General features: G+C 47.4%; 1 protein-coding gene across 1 annotated transcript in view; it reads left to right on the forward strand.

Annotated features, from left to right (window-relative positions):
* Nucleotides 1–11715: 11715 nt before the first annotated feature.
* The window catches only part of Calm1 (calmodulin 1), a 10423-nt gene continuing 7149 nt past the window's right edge, over nt 11716–14989 (forward strand). The window contains exons 1-2 of the mRNA XM_029540698.1: nt 11716–11914; nt 14573–14603. Coding sequence (XP_029396558.1) covers nt 11912–11914; nt 14573–14603 — 34 coding nt within the window. The 5' untranslated portion in view covers nt 11716–11911. The remainder of the gene's footprint in view (nt 11915–14572; nt 14604–14989) is intronic.

Raw genomic sequence — 14989 nt, forward strand, 5'->3', positions numbered from 1 at the left:
GAAATAGTTTCCAGCGCGGCCGTTTGCGAGCAGTTATAATAAAACAAAACACATTAGGAACCCGCGGGAACGTGCACAGCGTGAGCAAAAATGACGTATTCGGGCGAGCTTTCCAGAAGGACCCTGCGGCTCGAGCAAGATGCCCAAACAGCGAGTCTCCTTTCTGCTGGTAGAGATGGAATCGAATCACGTCCCCGGGTGCCCAGCCCAGGAAGCAAACCAAGCAGCTTTATTCGGGCGCTATCAAAACCCCTCCTCAGGCGCCCTCTTTCCCCGGTGACCAATTCTGCCCGGGGCGCCAGCCCGGTGCATCTAGGTTTCCCTCTCCATCCACATCCCTGGGACCCGTTCAGAAACAGCCCACAGCCAAGAAAAATAAAGGCGTGAACCCAAACACAACTGCTTTCGCAGAGGCTTTTTCGACTGGCCAAAGCCGTGGAAAAACCTGAGCCCCGGCCCGCGCGCCTTGCCCCTAGTAAAGATGGCGGCCATAGGCGGAGCCGCTCCCTCCGGAAATCCGCCGGTTGCCCCGCCAACCAGGACCATTCACGCGGAGCCCTCCACGCCCGCCGCCGCTTGACGCATTGCAGGTGCGGAGCGGCCAATCAGGCAGCTTGACTCTTTCCGGCCAACCACTGCAGGGTCTCTCTGGCCTATCAGAGAGTCCTTGTCCAACTCCAGGAGGAAAGAAACCTCAGCAGCGCCAACTAAGCACCCGGCTAGCGAGCGCGTTCGGAGGGGTGTGTGGCCACAGCCTTGTGCTCCTCCGCGGAGAGATATAGTACCCTCGCCCGCGCCCCGCCCCGCCCCGCCCCGCCCCGCCCGGACCCGCCCGTCAGAGTGTGGGGTGTGCGGCTTGCTCTCCCTCCCCACTACGTGGGCTTTGGACCCTCAGAAATGCATACTTGACCTAAAAATACTATTAAGTCCCTGTGATCTGTGATGTGTCCCCCCCCCCCCCAAAGGGAAGATGTGGAGCGATTCCCCGTCCTCGCAGGTGGCGCTCCTTTGCAGACGCCAGGCGCATTAGGGAAAACAGTTGCCAGCAAGGAAGGAGAAAAGCTTCCCACATCCTAAAATCCTGGCCTGGGTTGACCCCTTGTTCAGGAGCGCAGGGCTCAGCACCCCGACTCTCCAAGAAGAACCCTCACGGTCACTTTTGTTTCTAGAAGGACCAGTGTCCCTCCCCTCCCTCCCCAAGGCTAGGTGTCCCCGAGGGGCTAGACATGAGGGTTCGATACAAACAATCCGGTGGCCAGCTCTTTCACCACAGTTTGCTTAGGCACGGTGAAAACTGTCACGCCTTAACTCACAGCAATTTGAGAAGCGGAGCCCGGAACCAGATCTAGCTGGGTTTCAACTACAGGTATGGCTCACTTTCTGGAGCCAGACTAACAGCTGTGAGGTTGCACTGGGGAACAGTAACTTCACAGCCCAGGAATCAAGAAAACCTGCAGGGAAGAAGTGCTACTTGGTTATAATCCCTGCTCAAGGAACCCAGCTAAGAAAAGGAAATCTTGTGGATTTCTTGAAATTCACAATTTAACCTTCAAACATCTGTGGTTTTGACCCATGAGGGGTTGGATGATCTGATTTTTCCTGCAACTATCCTTCTTCGAAGTGTATGTTGTAATGGGCTTCTCTGACATTCCTACAGGTGCCTGCATTGTCTTCACGCGAAACTCGTCCTTTGATCTAAAGGGGTAGCCACCAGTTGTTTATTACTGTTTCTTAAAGATTGATTCAGAAAGGGGAAAAGTTGCGATTGTCTCTTTGTAGGCCTGGGGCAGCCTCTCCGAAAATGTTTACCCAGTGGGCAAATAACTTGGCACTACTGTGTGGCTATCTCACAGAAATTATCTATCTCCCCATAGAAACGGCATATTGACTTACTTGTTCATATCAAGCCAGATCCTGATGTTAGAAAGAGATCCCAGAATGCTAACAAGTTGAGAATTCTCGGGTAAGTTCCTTTATGCCTGGATCTCTGTTCTCTGGATTGCGGAATGAAAAGATCATATTAGATGACTTCCAGATTGCCTTCCAGCTGTAATATTTGATTCTGCTATGAAGAAATTGAACCATAACCTAATTGGGTCATATTTAGAACTGTATTTAGAACTCTTCCTGTTTCTGGCACTTTCAGCTTTTCAAAGTTGCTTTTAAATTTCTTTTCAAGTTCAGTCAAAATATTTCTCAAGGGCGGGTTTATGTTTACAAGGAAGGTTAGATCTTCTAGAAAGCCTGTCACAGGTTTATCTAAATAGGAAATACTCTTTATAGCATGTTACTTCAGTTCTAGTACGTGGGAAAGTTGTTGGGGTTTGTCCCCAGGATCAGTGAATTATCTCCTTGACTTGTGAGCTCCTTCGAGATGGGGGCCTCTTCAATACGTGCTTATATTTTCTACACATAGTAAATTTGCTTTTGAGTTCCAGTCCAGAGAAGGTCTACTGAAGGAGGGAAGGAATGGTTTTATTCCGTTCCAGGTCAGTGGTAGAAGAGTCTAGAGTTGATCTGATGAATTAAAAAAGAAAAAAAGCAACTTAGTGTTCACAAAACATCTGCAGTGTACAGGTTACAGCTTCTCTCCTTGACTTATCTCTATTTTTGATTTTTAAATTAAGGGAGTTCCATGGAAGAATCATTGATATTGGAATGCATGACTTTGTTTTGAAGAATACCAAGATTTAGAAGAAACTTATTTAAAAAAAACAAAAACAAACAAACAAACAAAAAAACAGGGCTGGTGAGATGGCTCAGCAGGTAAGAGCACTGACTGCTCTTCTGTAGGTCCTGAGTTCAAATCCCAGCAACCACATGATGGCTCACAACCACCCATAATAAGATCTGACACCCTCTTCTGGTGCATCTGAAGACAGCTACAGTGTACTTATGTATACTAATAAATAAATCTTTGGGCCGGAGCTAGCAGGGGCTGAGCAAGTGGAATTGACTGGAGCGAGTGGGGTTGACTGGAGCAAGGAGAGGTCCTAAAAATTCAGTTCCCAACAACTACATGAAGGCTCACAACCATCTGTACAGCTACAGTGTACTCACATACATAAAAATAAAAAACCAAAACAATGTGAGTCCCTCAAACACATCATTGGCTTTCCGTCTTGTTGCTTCTCTGGCCCTTTGTGAAGAGACAGTGTCCTCTCCCAGCTTTTGACTGTCTCTTTTTCCCTTCCTTCTTTTTGGTAATTTGGAGGCATAAATATCAGGATCACTTCTTGAGTAGACATGACCTCCTCTGGCCTGACTATTTTATACAAGTGCCTTAAGACACAGTGGCATTCTATCTCACAATCACAGAAAGGCTCCCTATTCCCACTTTCCCCTTTCCCTGAGAAGATCCTGAGAGTGAGAAGCAGGGGCTGGCGCAGGCTTTAGGATCTCACTACACTACTGTTTCCTTTGACTTTGGACCTCTGAAAACATTGTACTCAAAGAGCTGTTGTAATGAGGAAAGCGGGGGATGTTATCATCCTCAGGACCTCCCAGTGATTATGGGAAAGCCTACGATGATTTGCTTTGGACTTTGTTATTTCACTTGAGGACTGACTGTGCAGAAGTGTTCTCTCCCAGCGAGGCCTTATCTATACTGCTGCTTTAAAATCTTTGACCTTCATCTAAGTTGCTGACGCTGTCTTGTGTTAAACCTTAAGGTCTCTTTGCTTCTGTCTTCTTCAGGGTGACCCTATTTCCTTTCCTCAATCCCAGAAGATCACAGAGAAGTGATTTTTGTTTTGTTTTTTGTTTTTTTAAAAGATGGTTAGCAAAAGAATGTAGTGACACAATTAACATTTTGTGTAACATTCTGGTTTTTTTTCTTAAGAAAATGGTAAAGTGCTAATTAATAATAATCAAAAATGGGGCATGGAGTCATACACCCATATTCCCAGAACTTAAGAAACTGAGGCAGAAGGATGATAAGCTTGGGATCAGCTTGGGTTACATAAAGATAGTGAGGTTGTAGGGAGAGGAGGAGAAGGGGAAGGAAAAGAAGACAAAAGAAAGATATGGGAGTAGTAGTAGTAGTGGTGTGTGTGTGTGTGTGTGTGTGTGTGTGTGTGTGTAGTTCAGTTGATAGAGTGCTTTCCTTGAATACATGGAAGCTCTTGGTTCAAATCCAACATGGTAGTATACACCTGTAATCCCAGAATTGGGGAGTATAAACAGGAGGGTCAAAAGTTCACAATTTTATTTTCATTTCACATTATGCAACTTTTAGCTGGCGTCTTCAATTCTTTTCCAGGTGGTTCTACAGGTATGGCTGGGCTTGTTCAACATACTGTGCTCTTCCCCAGATCAAAGTGCTCATTGCCTGGCTTTAGCAGCACGCTGACTCCCTAACTGAGCAAAAATCCGGAGGGTAGGAATGGCCTGGTGGAGGAGGCACATGGGTTGCAGTCTGCATGCAAACCACAGAGTGAAAACACAAAGCTGGGTGCTTCGTTTAGCCTCCTGCCTTTCTTTAGAGTTTGAACGTTGGAAATGCTGCTATGAAGAGCACTCACTAGAGCATCTACAGTAAGGTTTTCGTGTTACAGTTGAGTTCTGATTTTTTTCCCCAGGTTTCGAACTTGATGTGAAACAAGCACTCCTGTGACACTGTGTTCGGCACCTAGAGCTGGAGCAGCAAAATCTGTGGTCTTGAGTCACAAATCTCCTGGGCTTTGGAAGACATTGACGACCCAGCAGCATGCCTTAGGAGTGGTGGCATGGTGGGGAGCTAGGGAAGCCAGGGCTTCTGACCTTTGGAGCCTGCCTGTTGAGGGTGCTAATTCTTCCACTGCTGATCCCTTAGACGCCCTCAGCTCTTTGATTTTGGTTCTGAATTGACTTCAGACCTACTCTGCCATTTTGGCAGGCTGATCTTTCAAAGACTGAAAAGAAGAAGCACACCCTCTGTTTATCTCTGGAGCTTATTGCTTGCAAGCTAATTCCACGTGTGTTTTCCCTCGAATGTAACCCTCGCACCAAGCCCAAGGTGTATTGTCATTACACCAGTCTCACAGATTACATAGTTGGCACTGGGGCCCAAAGGAAGCAAGGAACCTTGGAAACTAGACGGTGCTGTTTTACAGTCTTGTCCTTTGCTTGGGAAGTCACTGATTCTTTGTCAGAACTAAATGAAACAAAGCCCCGAGTAGCCTGCCATTGAAACAGTGCAGAATTTCTGCATCTCATTTGGCCTATAGAAGAGGATGTGAAAAGAAAGCGGGTGTAGCCATATTCATTTGTACAGTGGAAAAATGCATTTGAAAGGACTTCTTTTCATTGATCACGTAAATCAGCCATGCTATTGTGATGCCTAGAGTTGGTTTATTGGTCAATGGCTCAGAGGATAAATAAAACTTCAGAAGTCTCTTCATTAGATTTGGGCAGAAAGATAGCTTTTTCAAAGTCCAATTTGCCTTTAGTCATATTTCCTTCATTATAAAAAGCAAGGAATAGAGCTAGTTATATAACTTCCTGAGGAGAACTGCAGACAAAGATGGATCAGCCATTTGGCTACCCATTAGGGCAGGAGAAGGCACAGGTCAGAGCCAAAGCAAGGGCAGTCGAGCATGTTCTTGGAGCCATGTGAGGGTACCACCAAATTAGGAAAGAGAGATTTTGTGGTAGGTCATCAATAAAGAGACTTCTTTTGCTTTGTTCAATTTAATTTCTGCTTCTTCTGTCCTCTACAGTTCCAGAAGTGACTGCACTACATCTAATTCAACAATCTATTAATATTGGTTGAGCCCAAACTATTGTGGTTTGAATATGCTTTACCCAGGGAGTGACTAATACTATTTGAAGGTGAGTACTTGAAGTAGGTGTGGTCTTGTTGAAGGAAGTGTGTCACTGTGGGCATGGGCTTTAAGGCCCTCATCCTAGCTGCCTGGAAGCCAATTGGGCTTTAAGGCCCTCATCCTAGCTGCCTGGAAGCCAATTTTCTCCTAGCAGCCTTCAAATGAAGATGGAGAGCTCTCAGCTCCTCCTGTACCAGGCCTGCCTGGACGCTGCCATGCTCCCTCCTTGATGATAATGGACTGAACCTCTGAGCCTGTAACATAGCCCCAATTAAATACTGTCCTCATAAGAGTTGCCTTGGTCATGGTATCTGTTCACAGCAGTAAAACCCTGACTAAGACAACTATCCTGAGTTCAAAGAGTGTAAGACGGTAACTTCTGGAGCTATGATGATTGAGGAGGTTTGAATGGAAAGAAGCCACTAAAGATGCAGAGCATGTCATCTGAACATGCTGACATGTTGAAACTAACATGGCATCTGGGTGTTCAGGGGTCAGCAAAGGGATAGCTACACATGTTTAGCGGCTACTGTAATGGACAGCTCAGCTCTGGAAGGACAAAGGTTATTATTCACTATGAATGAAAATCCAATCACACTATTATTTTACTAGATCCTTTTATGTTTATTATTGCATATGTGTGTGTGTGTGTGTGTGTGTGTGTGTGTGTGTGTAAAAGCATGTGAGGGTGCACATTTCTGTGTGGAACACAGGAGTATAGAGAAGGAGTCAGATGGCTTCCTCTATCACCCTCTGTCTTACTGTCTCAAAAAAGGGTCTCTCACTGAGGTGCTTTGATTATGCTTGGCTCTTCAGAGGTGGCACTATTAAGAGGTGTGGCCTTATTGGAGGAAGTGCAGCCTTGTTAGAGGAAGTGTGTCACTGTGAAGGCAGGGCCTTTAGGTCTCATCTGTATGCTCAAGTCTGACCAGTGTGATCGAGACCCTCCTGGCTGCTTGCAGAAGACAGTCCCCTCCTGGCTCCCTTCAGATCAAGATGTAGAACTCTCAGCTCCTTCTCCAGCACTGTGTCTGCCTGCACACTGCCATCCTTCCTGCCATGATGATAATGGACTGAACCTCTGAAACTGTAAGCCAGCCCCAATTAAATGTTTGCCATTGTAAGAGTTGCCTTGGACATGGTGTCTCTTCACAGCAATGAAATCAAAATCAAGACTGAACTAGAAGCTGGCTGTTAAGGCTACCTGCCTGGTTGGCTGATTTGCTAGTGAGATCCCAGGGTCTGTCTGTCTCCCCATCTTCCAATGCTGGAATTACAGGCACATAAAGCCATGCCTATCTTTTTATGTGGCTGCTGGGGATTCAAACTCAGCTCCTCCAGTTTTTGCAGCAAGCCCTCTCACCCACTGTACCATTTCCCTGTGTCCTACTAATTGGATCCTAACGTCTGGAATCGGCGAGGCCATTTTCTTTGATATATTCTGCAATCAGCATCAGTTTGTCTAATCTAGCGTTACAGTTCAATTTTATGCCCATCAAGGTCTTGGTGACATTCCAACTTGTGTCAATCGCTACCACTGCTCTTTAAGAAAACTGAGTCACAAAAAACAAAACCACCACCACCAACAACAAAAACCCTACCATGCCAGTTGACTGTGATCCTCCTAAGACTAAACAATTACTGAAAGTCTGTTGTCATAAATCCGGGCTATGATGAGACCCCTCCCCTACACATTTAGAAGAAATGGTAAGTTACTGACTATGCTTTGAATACTGATTAAAGGTTAATTTTTGCATTTGGCTTTTGAATAAGAACAATAGTGTCTTAATTATTTCCAAAACGATATGATTTAAAGGTTTGGCATGCCCCTATAATCCCATTACTCCAGAGGGAGAGGCCTCTAGCTAGATTAATAAGTTCAAGAGCTGCCTGGGTTTCATAGAGAATTCTAGGCCGGCCTGAACTGCATAGCAAAACTCTCAAAAAAGGTAAAAAACAAAAAACCAAAACAAACAAACAACCCCTACATTACACAATCTGTCAGATGCCTCTTTTTAAAGGAGCTTGAATTCAGTCTGTTTGAGTTCCAAATGCTTCCGTACCTTCCCCAAAGCCAACACAGCCAGATTCTTCACAGCAAAATCCCTCACTTAGCTACCAATATCTGTTCTAGTTTGTCTTCTATTGCTTCTGTAAACACCATGACCAAAATAAACTGAGGGAGGAAAGGGTCTACTTTAGCTTACTGGTTATATAGTCCATCAGGGAAGTTCCAAAGCAGGAGCTCAAGGCAGAAGCCAAAGGATGCATGCTGGTTACCGGTGTGCTTCCTCACCCCAGCCAGCTTAGTGTTCAGCTAAGGGTCCTAGATGGCCCAGGCCCACCTGCCTAGGGATGGTGCCACCCATGGTAGGCTGAAACCCTCCTGCATCAACCACAAATTAAGAAAATGCCTCACAGTCATGGCCACAGGTCAGTCTGATTTGGGCAGTTGTTCAGTAGGGGGTGACTCGACGTTTGAATCAAGTGGAAGGCTGAAGTTGACTATGACATCACGCTTTGGCCCATGCTCATGGATATGCATCATTTTAGTTCAGTTGTTTTAACTGAAAGCATAAAACTAAGATCGTATCCCGTTGGACATTTCACTCTCTCAACGCATGTACTTGGTTCCTATGTCTCTGTAACCACCGGCTGCTTGTGACTTAAGAGTTCAGTTGGTCAAAGCACAGAGATAATGAGGTCCAAGACGAGCCAGTTATTTCTCTGTGTCCTGCCTCCCTACCCCTGACTCCATCGTGCTGTGTTGTATACGGCTTTGGGGAAGGTATGGAAACATTTGGAACTTTAAGCTCGAAAAGCTGTTGAGCCCTCAGTATTTAGTGGGCTTTTCTCTTAAGAACTTGAAAGACAAGATGACTGAAATAAATGCAGATGATGGAGGCCTGGCCTGGAAAGTTCCAGGGGGAACATTGCCACTCAGAGATGTTACCAGGGTCGTTCATGGGATATATTTGAATTAAGATTCTTCGGAAGGGCTGGAGAGACGGCTCGGCAGGTAAGAGTGCTTGTTCTTGCAGAGGATCCTGGGTTCGATTCTCAGCACCCACGCGGCGGCTCATACCCATCCATAACCTCAGTTATCGGGAATCCAACAGACAAGCACCTGGGGCACATATATGCATATAAAGTAAAATAAATAAATCTAATTTTTAAAAAAGGATCTGGGGAAGTGAAGTCTTTGCTTCACTTGGACAATGAGTACTGCTCATGTAGGACAGAAAAATCAGCTGTGATTATAGAAGACACCCGGCTTGCTGAGGTAAAAGTCTTCTGGAAGTATTTCCTTCGTGTCAGCACACAGAAGCTGTGGTCCAGAGGGGCCAAGGCTGCGTCACAAGCTGGCAGCTGAGCTTGGCAATGCTTACGAGCCTCCCAAGCGGTACCGGTTTGGGCAGCGTGAGGGCTGGATTGAAGGGGTTACTGAGAGGAGCTGAGGCTTGGCACAGGGTGGTCAAGATTCCTGGCCCGGGGCTGCATTCCTCTTACTTCTCTTCTATCTAGCATTATTTGATTTAAATAATTTCACATAGAACTACTTTCTTTAAATATCTCAGAATGTTCCATAGGCTTTTGGGTTCTTAGTATATTATGGCATTTTTATGTGACTTTAAAAAATTGCGACCTCTTCATAAATTAAGAAGTTAATTCACTGGAACATGAACATTCAGTGGACCTATGTTGTCAGCCAGAGAACCTGACGTATGAAATAAGCAAATCTCTAACATTGTATCTTTAAATTTTCAGATACTGATTTCACTAATATACAATCTAATATTAGAGCCCTGAGCAAAGGCTCACGCTCTAGTTTATGCCCAATCACCGCCTCACAGGAAGATCCTGGGCAAGTCACTTGACCTTCTTATATTTCAGTGTGTGAAACTAGCCATAAAACTGTGCAAAGCATGACCTCATTACAAACCCACTACACTTGAAAGCTAAGACGCGCTTTGATATGTTAAAGAATTCCAAAAGAGCACTCATTTGTAAACAAACAGAAAATTGTTCTATAACGATTAAGATAATTCTAAAATGAATGGCACTTAGCAAGTAAAGTCATGAAAATGTTTCGAAGCACTTTATTCAGTGAAATCGTTAAATGACACAGGAAAGTATTTGACAGGTTTTGCATAACCATAGATTGTAGCTATATAACCAAAAGAACTATAAGGGATGGAACACTACCAGAAACAAAAGAACCCCCAATAATTAAGCATATTTTCATTTTTAGAACACCATTTCTCCCTTGTCACTGCATACCAAGTGTTAAAATGCATTTAGCTAACTTCCTTAGAAAGTCTGACAGAAAAAAAAAAAAACCAAATTCCTTTAGTAATCATTAGTTATAATAATGAGCTTGGCTATGTAGACCTGTAGCTCATTGGATTATTGACTATGCTTTAAACTGAATTTGTACTAGTCTCTTTTCTGTGAACATAGGGATATTATGTGTCTGACTGTGAATGGTTTGGTTCTTAAACCGTTTGCAAGAGGGACATCAGCACCCTCCCTGGGGCTTGCCTGCTACAGCTTCTCCTTAAACAGCAGGTTGACCCTTTCTGGAGCATTCTAGAAAGAACTAAATGAAGCGCAGTCCCATGGTTGCTGACATACTGTCTAAAGTGATCCTAAGAAGTCTTCTGGTGTTTGCAGTGTTCAGGGACATTTTTGAATCTTTTAAAACACCTATCTGCAAACTTTGACAAAGCCAGAAAAGAAAGGTAACTAGTCTTTCCGGAGGGGAGTGCGCTAATCACACACCTTGCCACAATTTCTGAAAGAAGAAACAACCTGCAGCTAGCTTGTCCTGTTCTGGCCTTGCAAACAAAAGACCAAATTCTGCACTTTGTCTTGGCAAGAAAAGAAACTGCAGCATTTTAACATTTTTTTTTTCTTCTTTAAGTTCCAGGTTCCAAACTAAGATCTGAAACAGCTTTTGGTCGTCCCCACCCCCACCCTAGTTTACAAAAGAATGAAGAATAGTAAATTTAAAGGTTAAAACATTATTTAAGGACTATAATTAAGATTGTAATTAAGATAGTGGAGCGCCCTACTAGAATCAATTGGCTGCACAAGTTACAGCTGTAATCAGAGTGATTCCGAGTATCTTTCCCCTTCTTTGTATATATCAATTTATGAGTTTTCAGGACCAGGATAATTAGGAAAAACTCAAAGCATGGGCTTTGAGGTCGACATAATCCACTCACTACGTTAATTTTAGAAGCAGGCCTAATAGAATTTGCCACAGGAAATAAGGAACAAACCCAGCAAGGGACAAATCTTCAAGCATCTTTACATTTTTAGTAGGTATGTCAAAACACGAAAACTAGACTGGTTGAGCATGTGTCACCACCACACAGACTTAGCAACTGAGCTTCTAACTGTGCCTCGGACAGTTCTCCAAAATGAGAAAAGTAACATATCTGACCAATTTCTTCCCCAAGGCCAACCACCGTGTCTTCAACACAGTTCCCTCGCCTCTGCAGTTAAGACAGTTCCCCGCGGCTGTCCTCCCCCGTGGGGGACCCAGGATGGTGGCTCTGCAACCTCGAAGCCAGCCACCAGGAGTGGTGGGTGGGGGACACACAGGTGAAGTGGGGCTGAGTGCCGGACACGCGGTTGGAAGCCCGGGACGGCCCCCGACCCCTACGCCCCCAGGTCTCGCTACGCAGGCATTCCAGCTCTAGAGGACTCGTGCAGCAACAGGCCAGCACCCTCGCTCAGGTCTCCGACTCCCCAGTGACCCCTGCCCGCGTAATGGGCCCGCCGCGCCGGGCGCGCCTGGGGGGCGGAGCCTTGCGGTGAGGTCCGGCTGCCGCAGCGCCGCCCTGCGCGAGGCGGTACTGCCGCGGCGGAGGGATACGGCGCACCGTATATATAGCGCGGCACACAGGCTCGCGCTACGGCAGTGGTGCTGGGAGTCTCGTGTCCGTGGTGCCGTTACTCGAAGTCGGGCGGCGGCTGAGGCTCAGCGCACAACGCAGGTAGCGCGTTAGCAGCCGCAGNGGAGGCACCTCGGCGGTCACAGCCCCTGCGCTGGTGCAGCCACCCTCGCCTGCTCCGTTCTTCCTTCCTTCGCTCGCACCATGGTAGGTTGGGGGTCGGCAGTGGCAGACGTAGCAGCTGCCCGAGCTTTCCGAACAGATTTGTAGTTGAGTCTTGGGGTCTCCCCCTTTTCCTGGCTGAGGTTACCCCCCGACCCCATTTTGCCAGGTGTTACGCAGCAGCTGCGGTGAAAGGGGATGTATTTTCGGGTTTGCATCTCCGCTGTGGCTGCCAGGGAACCTCCTCTGAGTTTTGGGCGCCTCTGGGGCTGGACTCTACAGTGGGCTGTGCGCGGGCTGGAGCCGCTGCCACAGCTGCATCGGGGCCTTCCGCATCCACCCCCTCCGCCAGCCCCGCACCCACTGCATCCAACGCGCCGCACCCGGGCTGCCTGCAGCGCAGCGCCTCGGCCGGGGCCAACGGGGCGGGGGAGCCGGGCGGGGCAGGCCGCGACGTCCCGGGAGTCAGTCCCCGACCGCGGAGAATGAATGGGTCGCGGCGAGCCGGGGACGTACAGGGCTCGGACCGCGGACTCCGGGGTGTCCTCAGCCACCTTCAGACCCCCTGACCAACCCAGTCGGGCGTCCTCCCTCGCCTGCGGTCCCCTCCTTCCTCCCGGGGGGCGCGGCGCGGGCGTGAGCTGGGAAGGAAGGAGCCGGGGAAGGGTGGGGTTGGGGGCAGGAAGGCGAAGGCTGGGGGGCGGAGAGGGCGGAAGCGGCCGCCCTGCGCCCGGGCGGGGCCCCCGCAGGGTGGCCGCGCGCGTGGCTGGGCCGTGCAACCTCGGTCCCCCTCCTGGTGCCGCGCGAGACGGGCGCGATCGCTCGTGTCCGCGGGGAGGCCCCTTCCCGCGGGAGGTGCTCGGCTCGCGCTAATTGGGGCGGCAGGGCGGGGGAGGAGAGAGTTGGCGCGCTCCTCGGTTTCCATTAGAGACGCAAAGTTTCTGCTGGGGAGGAGGCGGCGGCAGGCTCAGTGCCTGGGGGAGCAGGAGCGGTGGGAGGTGCTGGGGATAGGCAGCATCACGGTCCTGGGTCCCCTTTGGGTCTTCACCCTAGTGCGGCCCCTCGCCCGGCATGCCCCTTGTCTCTCGCTACTCCCTGGGCGGCAGAGAGATGCCCATCTGTACGTTTCCGTTTTCTCTGCCGCCTCTGGATTGCCAGATGCGAAAATGTGGTTAGCCGTGTGCGTGTGCCGTGGCCCCCTTCTCCCTCGCCAGGCAGAGCTGACATCACCAGCAGCACCTTCTCCCCTGGCAAGGCGGCCAGGTCGTTCTCGGCAGGTTCTGGAACGTCTTTGACCCAAGGCCAGAATGACTTGGGGTTGAGGTGGGGGAGTCGTTGTCCCGAAGGTAGATGCACTTGCCTCTTGTCAGAGAATTTTCCCGAGGAGGTGGAACTCCTCTCCTTGGTGAGCTGGTTTCTCCTACGAGGTGTGACAGTGCTTCCTGTCGTGCAAGACTGACATGGCGAACATTACATAAATCGTGTCTCCATTTGCCTTAAAAGTAGCTTCCAGTAATGGATAGAAGGGAAGACCCACTTGGAATTTAAAAAGTAGAAGTTCTTTCTCTCCCACATCGATAATTAAGGCGAGCTGCAACCGAGAAGAAATGAGCTCCAGTGCCATGGGATTTCTCTTGGGGTTTATTTTGTAACTGGCTTTATTAAAACATATATTCTCCTGGCTAGAGGCACAGGTTCAGAGGTGCAGAAACTAAATAGTAATGCAAATGAAAATCACCTTTGTGGCCATTTAGTACCTAGAACATGGAAATACCAAGTATTGGCAATAAAGCAGCTTCCCTGTCAATCTTAAGGTGGGCAGGATTAATACCAGGAAATGATAATAGTTACTCCTGTGCACGAGGAAAGGGGTAACGTATCGCCTCATAATTGTGGTTTCTGTGTGCTTCGTTTTTGCAGTTTTGTAACAGTCCTAGGATTCAGTCTTTTTCTAGCTTTAGAATCATAGGATAATTTGAAAGGCATTAGCCATTGTAAATGGTAGGCTTTTAGCAAATACCTGCCTAATTTAAATGATTGGAAAGCATTTATTATACAGAAATGAAACCTGGGTTGGTAACCCATTTCTGTATATTTTTCTACTTAATTGTTTCTCATAAAATGGATATAAAAGCCTGTTAATCCAACCCAATACCATTATGTAACGCCAGTGTGGAGATTTTGGAGGGCCCAAAGCTATGCGCAAGGTGCACTAAAAAGCCTGCCCCTGGATAGGATCCTGGTCCTGGCTGCCTTGTCCGCGGCATTGGGTTGGGTCTCTTGGATGAAATCAGCAACCGCAGTGCTGATGGCGCAGTAGGTGGCGCTCTTCCTTTTCTGCCTGCTGCTGCAGCTGGTGCTGAGGGCACTTTCACCACTAGAGGCGCCATTTCCCACATTGCGACTGACTGGTTTCTTTGCAGTGCTTAGAGTGAGCCGCAGGCCAAGCGAGCCGCAGGCCAAAGAAATGAAGCCAGCCAAGGCTGTCACTTCTTTGTCACCCTTTATTGTTAAGCTAGCTTGAACAATTTTCCTTTATTGTAGTAACTGTCACTAAATGCCAGTGCTAATGAATTCAGAACACTTTAAAAATACTGATTTGGAAAAAAACCCCACAATTTAAAAGTATAATTAGGAAAGCTAGGTTATTATCAACCAAACTTGTCTAGATTAAAAATTATGATCTTTTCTTTCTCTGCGTAGGCTGATCAGCTGACTGAAGAGCAGATTGCTGGTAAGTTGAAGACTCGGGAGAGTCCCCAGGAAACTGGAACTAGGCTCTGCTTTGGTCTTGTGTCTCCCATCTACGATCTGTGTGGTTTTCTAAGAATTCTTAAGCAGCAACAGTGAGGTCAGGTATTTTAGAGATGACATGGCATGGGCTCTGTTATGCCTGTCACCCTCGGGTGTGCATAGCTGTGCTGTAGAATGAGATCCACTGAAGCTCTACTCTAAAATAGACTTCATAGTTCTTAGGCCGTAAATCTTTTAGTAATCTACCAGGAAAACTTTTGCTTGCAACCCTAAAACACATGGAAAAGGTAAAAATTAGAGCTGTCCTTTAATCCCAGCACTTGGGAGGCAGAGGCAGGTGGATTTCTGAGTTTGAGGCCAGCCTGG

This window comes from Mus pahari, chromosome 7 (genome assembly GCF_900095145.1).
Source record: "Mus pahari chromosome 7, PAHARI_EIJ_v1.1, whole genome shotgun sequence".
NCBI lineage: Eukaryota > Metazoa > Chordata > Mammalia > Rodentia > Muridae > Mus > Mus pahari.